The sequence below is a fragment of the Mchenga conophoros genome, linkage group LG16 (assembly GCF_057382185.1).
Source record: "Mchenga conophoros isolate Kocher_MC1m ecotype Shallow Benthic linkage group LG16, M_conophoros_male_GT1.1, whole genome shotgun sequence".
NCBI classification, from domain to species: domain Eukaryota; kingdom Metazoa; phylum Chordata; class Actinopteri; order Cichliformes; family Cichlidae; genus Mchenga; species Mchenga conophoros.
In genome coordinates, this window is record NC_140541.1 from 21,721,585 (window position 1) to 21,732,253 (window position 10,669).

The 10,669-nt window shown below is 39.0% G+C and overlaps 1 protein-coding gene across 1 annotated transcript; it reads left to right on the forward strand.

The window, feature by feature from the left end:
* Positions 1 to 370: 370 nt before the first annotated feature.
* On the forward strand, positions 371 to 7,158 carry slitrk5b (SLIT and NTRK-like family, member 5b). Its single transcript, XM_085249709.1, has 2 exons — positions 371 to 942; positions 1,402 to 7,158. The coding sequence occupies exon 2, from the start codon at positions 1,457 to 1,459 to the stop codon at positions 4,055 to 4,057; it is 2,601 nt and encodes an 866-aa protein (XP_085105835.1). The 5' UTR covers positions 371 to 942; positions 1,402 to 1,456; the 3' UTR covers positions 4,058 to 7,158.
* The last annotated feature ends 3,511 nt before the right edge of the window (positions 7,159 to 10,669 follow it).

Sequence of the window (10,669 nt, forward strand, 5' to 3'; positions counted from 1 at the left end):
TAGTTACATATCCCAAAAGTGGCAAAGTCCCAGTGTGTTCATGCAGTGATGGCCAATGGCATGGTTTTTATTAAGACTGCTCTGCACAGATCACATAAGCACTTCATTGGTGTTTCAAAGAGCTGAAATGGGATTACTGTGATAGTTCATTCATGCTGTGACCTGAATTTTGCCAAAATATTTTAAAGCATAAAAATCTAACAGCCCCGTACCTCTCACTGACAGAAGTGATATGGACAGAAAGCTGATCAGTCGACCACTTTGCAAGACACCCTGTGTCTTCATCAACCGCGTCTCCGGGTGTGATGTCCAAATATAGCAGCTGGGACGTCAGAGGGAAAACTAACACAGTGTTTTTGGAAAGCCACCTGCCATTATGGGATTGACAGATTATGAAAAGCTGATGTAACTTGGCATCCCGGTGAGGGTTTTGTTCTGAGCATGAATAACAAAAAAACGGTTTGAACACGGGGCCACGCCTAGCGCGGTGACATCGTTTGTTTTATATATTTAGATTTTTTTCTTTATTTTTTTTTTTTTGGAACATCTTTTAGGTCAACATCTTTTGGGGGCTGTATCTCGGTATAATGCTCCAGTGAGCTGATTCCTTGTGCATGAAATGACTTGACATCCTCCCGACCACCGAGTGCGACTCAGTGCGCGTGTGCCTGAGCGTCCACGGAGGGAGAGAGAGAGGGAGGGGGAGAGAGAGAGAATAAGCAACTTTGTGACCAAGCATAGCTGTGTCTACAGGAACAGCGTGGGTCGGGAAAAAAAATCATTTGACAGTTATGGTTGATCAGCGTTTCTTTCATCCCGCATTAGTGACGACGAACGTGCTCGCGTACAATAGCGCCCGTTTCCTATTTCGTTTTGACGGATTAAAAATAAAAGACGCGCCGAAATACCCAGCGAGCCTACATCTTCATCAATGTGCGCGAGGTATGTATTTCCTACCAAGAGTTACACAGAAATTATGAAGGCTATCTTATCTCAGGCAAGGCGCTGTCATACAGAATTTCTGCTAATCTTCTGTAATTTGCAAAGCTTTGCATTTAAATCGGCAGCCTATTTAACAGCACTTCAGGTCTTAACAAGCAAGTATGATATGGGTTCCCCCCTCGCAGTGGATTTAGACTATTGTTTGTGCTTATGTCTTCCTTTGACCTTGCTTTTTTGTTGTTTGACATAGCTTGAAGGAGTTTCTTTCTTTCCTTCTTTTTTTCCTCTTTTCTTTTTCTTTTTTTCTTTAGCCGTTTTAAATCAGCAGGCACAAAGACAGAAGTTACCTCTGGGTAACAGCAATCAAAGCTTTGACTCATGCCGACTAGAGCTCTCTTGTTTAGAAGTTGCTTTCATCGCAGCCCGCCTGTTTTACATCATCCTGTCTTTTATTTCTAGATGACATTGAGGATACCTTAGCAGGACTGTGAGCTTGGCCGTCATTTGCAGGAAAATGCATCTTTGGATTCCATATGTTTTGCTGAGTGCAACGTCAGTGTGCACTGTTGAGATGTTGAGCCATTATGGAGAAATATGTCAAGGACTATGTGCCTGTGAGGAGAGAGAAGGGGTGCTTACAGTGAGCTGTGAAAACAGAGGAATTGAAAGTCTCTCAGACATAAGCCCAGTGTACTTCTCCCAGTATCATCTGCTGCTTACTGGAAATCTTTTGAAAAAGCTATCCACCAATGATTTCGCTGAGTACAAAGGACTTACAATATTACATCTGGGAAATAATGAAATATCTGATCTTGAAGCAGGAGCTTTTAATGGACTGCAGGAATTAAAACGATTACATCTCAACAATAACAAAATTGATGCCTTGAAGGAAGAGTTTTTCTTTGGCCTTGATAGTCTGGAATATCTACAACTTGATTATAATTATATCACTCATATTGTGTCAAATGCCTTCAGCAGACTTCGACATTTGGAGGTCCTGATTCTAAATGACAATTTAATATCTGCCCTGCCCGTAAACATTTTCACGCATGTACCATTGACCCACTTAGACTTAAGGGGAAATCAGCTCAAAGTACTTCCCTACACAGGTCTGCTGGAGCACATGAACAGTGTTGTGGAGTTGCAGCTAGAGGAGAATCCGTGGAACTGTTCCTGTGAGTTGATTGCTCTTAAAACCTGGCTCGAGAGCATATCATACACAGCTTTAGTTGGGGATGTTGTCTGTGAGTTCCCTTTTCGGCTTCACGGGAGAGACCTTGATGAAGTTTCAAAACAAGAGTTGTGCCCGAGGAGAGCCATTGCTGAATATGAGATGCCACCCCTGCCGCATTTGAGCACCGATGCATACTATAGAACCACGCCAGCTCTTACAGCCTCCTTCGCTTCATCTGGGTTCGCACGGTCCTCATCAAGACCCACTAAGGGACCTCGACAGTCAGCCAAATTAAAATCAAGACCCACAGCTCGCATTTCGTCCAATAAACCACAAAATTATGGCCAAATTATTTCATATCAGACCAAATCCCCTGTGCCTTTAGATTGCCCAACAGCCTGCACGTGCAATCTTCAAATTTCAGACCTTGGCCTGAACGTGAACTGTCAGGAGCGAAAGATCGAGCAGATCTCCGACTTAAATCCCAAACCTTACAATCCCAAAAAGATGTATTACACTGGGAATTACATCACTGTGGTTCGCAGATCAGACTTTATTGATGCAACTGGATTAGACTTGCTTCATCTTGGTAACAATCGAATAGCCCAAGTACATGACAGAGCTTTTGCTGATTTGGCAAATCTTAGAAGACTATACCTTAATGGTAATTTAATAGATCATCTTCCAGCTGATATATTTTATGGATTAGATAGCCTGCAGTTCTTGTATTTAGAATATAATGTAATTAAAGAGGTTACATCTGACACCTTTCAGCATGTACCTAAGCTTCAGCTTTTATTTCTAAACAATAACCTACTGAAAACTTTACCAGAGGGAACGTTTACTGGCCTGACGTTAGCCAGACTAAATCTTCGCAACAACCATCTTCGATATCTGCCAGTCAGGGGTGTGCTAGATCAGCTTACAGCACTGGTACAAGTTGATTTGTTTGAGAATCCCTGGGATTGCTCATGTAGCATACTGGAGTTGAAGATGTGGCTGGAGCAGCTCAGCACGGGCACAGTTGTAAACAATGTCATCTGTGGATCTCCTAAGAAACTAGCTGGAGAGGATATGAGATACATTAAGACGACTAATTTCTGCCCTAATAACTCTGATATACTTGCCTCCATGATTCCACCGTCTGAAGAATCTTTTCCTGGAAGCACTATCACCATAGAAACATCCTTGGACTCTGACACTCAGTACAGCACGATTCCTTTATCTGTGATGATTCTTGCCCTTCTCCTCATGTTCATTATGTCTGTGTTTGTGGCTGCAGGGCTGTTTGTGGCAATGAAAAAGAGACGTCAAAAGAGTCAAAATGAGCAGAATAACTCAATGAATGCTTGCATTAGCTCTCTCAACATGGAATATGGCCTTTACAAAAAAGGATCCATCCCCAAAGTCAGGACCTCCAGCGGACATGTGTACGAGTACATCCCACCTCCTACAGAATCTTCATGCAGAACCACTGCTCACACCCCAGCGGACAATAAATCAGCGGACGGATTTAGAGACTTTGATGAGTTGAGTGGCGCTTTTCTGGGTAACTCGGATGAAGAGCCAGCCAGTAATGTAATAAGCTCAGAATACAGTGCCACCACTCCAGAGCCTCTTAACAAGCCCTCCACCCCTCACCAAAATGACCCGTGCTTCTACAGGGATGTGCTTGAGCCTGACAAGCACGCACGCTACAGCAATACATTGCCATGCAGACATACAGCACATTCATCAAATCAGCATGCCACAGACTTTGATGCGAGGCATCAGTATGTTCCCCCTGAAAGAATACAACAGACAATACTGTATTGTACTTCGCCAAGTACTGTTTATGTGGAGCCGAACAGGAGTGAGTACTGGGAACTGAAAGCAAAGCTTCACATTGACCCAGATTACCTGGAGGTTCTTGAAAAACGAACTACATTCACACAGTTTTAAGAGACTTGGACGGATTTCTGTGATGTATCTATTTTAATCAGGAGTTGTAACATGTCCTAAAAAATAGGCATAATTATTTTCTCAACTTTAGTACAGTGCATTGGGAGTTACAGCGTGCACTTCTCTGAGTCATGCCTAACAGAAGTGAGCAAGAAAAGACAACACGCTTCATTTTAAATGATCACTTAACACTTTATCCCTGTTTTGTTTAACAGTTTGGTTTAATTAAAAATATAAAGAAGAAAGCACAGATTCAGGGCTCATATGACTCATCTCTATCCTGGAGCTGTATCATTGACAACAATGTGAGACTGAGCTTTAACTCCCAAATTAGCTTCATTTTATGAGTGCTAATGAACCGTGCAGACGACATGTACTTGTCCCAAAATAAACCAGGTTTTTTGTCACAGATACATGTATTGCTGCCAGTTCTGCCTTTTCAAATTTATTCAAAATGAAACACGTGCATAGGACTAAAACAAATTTGTCCTGCAAATAGATTTATAGCCATGAAGTTGACCTTTTAGGTAGACAAAAGTCACTTAAGCACTGAGCCAGACCCATTTAGCTATGCAGTCCTCGAGGAGTCACAGCTCGGAGGTGATAATATTTAATGCATTAGATCATGGAATAAATTCTAAAGTAATGTTTCAAACCACAGATTATGAGACTCATAAATCGCAGCTCACTTGTTGGGAGGTTCTAAAGAGAATAATCACAATAATTCATATCCTACAAATGTATTGAACTGATCCAGTACAGTGAAATCCCTCAAAGACTACCTATCGCCAGCCTGACAGCACTAAGTGATTATGATCATGAAAGCATGTTGGGCTGGAGTTAAATTTAATGCATTGTAATTGTGCTCAAAAATGTTGTAACTAAAACATTATACTCATAACTGTATTCAGGTGTATTGTAAAGGAAAGAAAATGAGCTTTAACTGCCAATGTTTGTCATGTGTTACAAATGTGTGCAAACAGTGTGTCTGGCATTTTACATAAACACACGCTTACACCTTCATCTGTTACGTACGTGTACCACTACCAAAGCAGTCCACAAAGAATAACATATAGTTTACATCAAAACACAGTCCTGTGAAATATTGAACCTATAATAACTCTTTACTGTAATTGTCAGAATGTGTCTACTGTAGTATCCCAGTTACAACACATTTGAGTGAATTTACAATACAATGAGATATATCTGCAAAGTATTCTATCTGAAACTCAGTTCAGATTTTTCAGTGTTTTGGCCTTAGGCTCATACATTATAAACATTTGAGTAACTTCAAATTCTTATGCAAACAAATACGGTTATCGAGCTTTTTGTCAGTTATTTGGTTTATTATGTTTTATTTTATATAAAAAAAGAATGCACTATGACTTTTACAGGTCAAAAATGATGTCACTTTCTGAAATGCACAATGTAGTAGTGTGCATATAGCCATAGAAATAGATTTAATAATTTCATACATAAAGATTACATCTGTCAAAAACTCTTGCACTGCACTATGCATAGATATGGATTATCCTTAGACAATCTCTGCAAACCTGCCCACTGCTCACCCCTCCGTCACCAAAAGCATCCATAAACACAAAATTTAATAATACTATCACATCCCATAACTCCTCATTTGGAATTCAGCACACATGAATATTCAGAGGTACTTTTGTGCCACATTTTGGATAATTCATTTATTCGCAAAAGTAATATATTTTTAATTACATGTGTTTTTAGGGGAATACTGAGTGGATTTGCTTGGCATTGTTTGTCTCATTTGTTCGGTTCGGGGTCACAAGAAATTAGACAGTTTTTCTGCAATTAGCAGTCTCTGCTTGTCTCTTTCTTAGGGAGGGATTGATGGTTAGTGTCACAACTGTGTAAAAATCTGCAAGTGCTTTAGCATTATTAGACTGAAAATCACAACAAATGAATGCAGCGATTGAATGGATAAAATGCATAAAATTTTGAATGCTCTAAAGGAAGCTAAACACATCATGTAGGCATAACGCCACCTAACCAGTTTCTGGGTCAATAGCGAATGCCTAGAAATGTGACTTTCCCTGCAAACATGCAGCAAATTCACATCATATGCAGTATTATGCACTGAACCTCTCATTTTAATTCAGCTAATTACAGGACATGGTGTTTCTGGACCTGGTCTGCATGTCACCAAATATTACACTGCAGTATTAGTCATGCTGTTTACCATGCTGTTTACAGTCTGGGTTTGTTGCCTTTCACGTGTTCAGTCATTTTGTGATTCTTTTGTCACCTGACCTGTCTCTGTGCTTTAGAAATTCAGCAGAACAAATGAACTGAAGTCTGCACAGAAAATAAAAAAGCATGTACCTACACAGCAGGTTTGTTTTTAAAGACTACATTGCTGTGAGTCAGTGTTGAAAACAATGTAAAACTGCAGACATGCACAGACTGATCCACAAAAAATGTTTGTGTTGTGATCAGTGGCTGGCATTTAATTGATTGTGTTTCAACTTTTTTTTTACACGTGTCAGTTTTTACATCCCAAACTAATGCGACAAAAGAGTGGATAATCCAGTATTAAAAGGAAAATGTATTGTGTGGGAGATTCCATACTTTATTTTATTTATATATATATTTTTGGTTTATTTATTTTTTTACAGAATCTTGCAAAAAAGAAACTGCATAATCGAACAACAGGATCTGCTGTATATAACAGAAATTTGTAATCTGTTTTCTCTTGTTCAGATTTTTGTAATCCTTGACCAAATGCAGATTTTTTTGTCACATGTAAGACTACAAATATTGATCATCCAAAATTGTGTTAAATTGAAATGTGACTGTCCTGTGTATATGTGCAAATGTTCAGTTTGCAAAGAAGACACGGTGAAGTCAGTGTCTTATTCGATTGTGTTTGTTTTTCATATGAAACAGTGATTTCCTGTGTAAACCTTTGATTTGTAAATAGAACACTTCATCAGCCTTTTCATGCAAACTTGCATCTTTTTTTGAAAAGCAAAAACACAGTACAACTAGGAATATGTGGGGTAAATATATCTACAATGTGCTGTTTCTTTAGTTGCTAGCTAATGAATAAAACATATGCGTTCATTTGATACACTCGTGTTTGTTTTCCCTTCACCCTTTAAACCATGTTCTTTGCAGCAAATGTCATAGTGCACACAGAGGTGAGAAAGTGTTGCGCAAAGCTATTGGCAGTTTTTTTTTCCTTTTTTTCTCTTCTTGCTAAAATTGTTATATCTAATTCAAATGTCTCGATCAAGAGGTGTCATAGTTTCATTCGGACAAATTGGAAATAACGAGAAGGCTATGTTATATAATCAACACCAAGATGGAATATTTATTACTTCACAATGCCTTAGGATTACTCAGTCACATTCAAAGCTATTTAAACTAACTGCTTAAATGATCAATTATGCCATCTATAAATGCTTATCAGATGCCCCAAAGGATTATGACAGCTGCACAAATAGCAGTGCCAAAATAAGCCTTCGGTGCTATTGCAAAACTAGAGTTTCTTGTACATGTTTGACTACAAAATGTTTGACACTGAGCTTCTCGCAGCAGCAAAAAATGTATTTGTTGTGTTGCCGCCGTTGTGTTTAATGCTAAAAAAAAAGAAATTCTTACAGTAACTGCAATATGAACACATCTGCATCCCTATACTAGCAGAGAAACTATACACTTTGCAGAAATAGCTTTCTGGAAGCCCAGTATCCATGGAAACATCCAATTACCTGACACAGAAAAACAATCTAGAGCAAGAGGTACAATGTCAGCACAGAGTTGAACACATTTGTAACTCAAAGAGTTGAGATTTAAGTGAATTGTGTCTTGCGCACATCTCTAAATTGCACACCTTTGTGCATATAGACAAAAGGTGATTTGTAGGATACATGTGCTGCTGCATTATATTTAACCATAACTGACAGACAAAAAATGTGACTGAAAACTGTCAGTTCTAATAAGACGAGTAACAACAGATCAGCGTTTGACTGACGCCATTTGTCAGACTGATGGTGTTATGTTTCTTAGCTGCTTGAAGACTCCAGTTTTTGTGAGGCAGGGGGAAATTAGGGCAGATCTACATTATGTAAGCTTGAAGAGATGTGTCAGGCACTGTGAAGGCAGCATATGACTGTAAGCATTCACCAAAGGAAAAACCTTTGCTATCTTCCATCAGGGAAGCAAACTTGATAGGAAACTGATTCAGGGCTCCTTTTTCTTTGATGGTGAAGATTTGAATCTCTCACCTTTTGTGTGGTTTTCAGTTGTTGCTCTCATTCTGTGTTTCTGTCCCAGAAGATTTTTCAGTCTTATTTGCAGCAATGCTCCTTTTCTCTCTAACACACACTTTGTATGTCTGTGCGTGGATTGGAATGTGTGTGTCTAGGCGCATAAATTATTGACTCAGAGTGTATTCATGCTTGCCTCAAGGACTTTAGCCTACCAACATGGCAATACCTTTTTCCTTTCTTTTCATCTTTCAGCATTTTTGTCTAGAAAAAAAAGCTTCACACAACTCACCACCAAACTAAAGGTCTTTAGAAATAATTGATGTATTCCTTCTCGAACATAAACTGCCATTTATCTATGTCCAACGTGCTGTTTAATAATGTATGCCAGGGTAATGTCCGTTTTAGACTGACTTCTAAAGAAATGGCATGCTGTTGGTGGGATAAGGTGATATTTACAAGCCCAGATTTTGCTTGGTATTGCAAGTATATTTGCAACAACTGGAAACAGTATGTCTGAGACAGGCTAATATTTATGAGGGTTTATCCAGGCTTACGACTGCCAACCTAAGAAAAGTGACAAAATCCTCCCTCATCCTCCCATTAATAGTATTCACACTAAACAGAAGAGTGATATTTTACATCAAGAGAAGAGAAAAGCTTTGGCAATGGGCGAGCTAAAATCCGGTCCTGTGAAAACAGTGAATTTATGTTTTTAGGAGGTTTTCATAGCTCTTGAATTCTAACAATGCCAGACTTGCTGGCTGTATGCATAATATAATTCTCTGAGATTTCCTGCCAAAACAAAACAAATTAAAATTAATGCACTTTTTAAATGTGGGTTCCTCTGACTATCGTGTTTTTCTCCTTCAATGCCAAGCATACTGCATACTTCTGCTGCCTGCAGAGTGGCTCATCTCACATTAACCTCTGTCTGTGCCCCGATATTCAACCACTTCTTTTTTTCCAGCCCCTTCTCCTCTTGGCTCTTCATTGCATCAAGGGCATGTCCTCCTCTATATCTTGGCCTGAAGTGCTGCTGTAATTGCTATAAGAGAATGGCATGCTTGTTGACCTGTAATTTATAGCAACAACACACAAGCCATTGAGAATATCCCTTATTATGTAATGAAGTATGTCACTATACTGAAACATCTTCTTTTTGTTTGTTGGTTTCGTGATACATTTATTTAAATGCAGCACACCAGCATGAGCCACTACAAGAACGTCTCCCAGTGATTTGAAAAAGATGTGACCTGAAAGGGCCCTGTTCGTGTATCCTCCTTCAGTTGAGGAGAAGGAGAGACATAAACCTCACAGTGAAAAAGCATCCGTGTCTGAACAATGGTAATGTTCTTAAGATCAGACACTTGCTTCTACAGAAGCCATTCAAACAAAACTGTAGGGCAAGATTATGCATTTTATTTACAGTCTGGTCTGCTTTAAATGGAAAACACACATTCTCTCAGCTAAAGCGGTTTGTAATCACATTTATGATTATTTTATACAGTCTCTTCTAGATGTGTCACACTTCCAAAATTTAAAATGTCAAGATAAATCTGACTTGGCTGTGAAACTGCTCAATGGAGCTCTATGATGCGTGAGTGGACTATTATAGATTGTCCATGTACTGTGGCACTCTGAATTTAAATGCAGATGTACTTCTTCACTGCTGCATATTTCCCTCTTCTCCTTCCTGACCATGCCATCGAGTCAAATAGACAGCTGGGGGAAGTAGCTCACCCTTGCCTTTAAATGTGTGATTGTTTAGTTTGTTTTGATGAGTAACAGTGAATCAGATCAAACATTTTTAACGTTGAAAAGACTAAGGCCTCTCACGTACCGTATGCCTTTTGCATATTTCTCCTTGGACAGAAAAACATCACATTAAAAAGTGCACTTAATAACTGTGTGTAATATTACTCCAGTTATGCATTCTTTCTAATAGGCTAACATTCAATCCATAATTAAACCCTTAATGCAAACCTTCAAGATTTATAAAGTGATAACAGCTAAACATTAGAAAATTAGTGTCACAAGGCTGTGCTCAGATTTTAATCTCTTTAAATGATGAATTCCCACTGAGATGCTTCTCTTTTGCAACAGAACTGTTAAATCATCACTGGATTTTTCTTTTTTATTATGCATAATGTCAAGGTTTTGTGGACAATTCAAAAGAGACTTGATCTGCAGTATGAAGGCTGGGTACATTACCAGCTGGTACAAAGGCCTCTTATCTCACCATTATGCTTAGAGGTACAGCACAAGTAGCCTGGGTAATGAACTGACTTTTGTGGTTTATCTTCCATTTATTTGGTGTTATCTTTGACATAGTTTGATGTTGTTTCATTATAACCGAGCCACAAACCCA

Bases quoted from the DNA above. Each gene is read 5' to 3' on its own strand.
- slitrk5b (XM_085249709.1), top strand. From the start codon at position 1,457: ATGCATCTTTGGATTCCATATGTTTTGCTGAGTGCAACGTCAGTGTGC.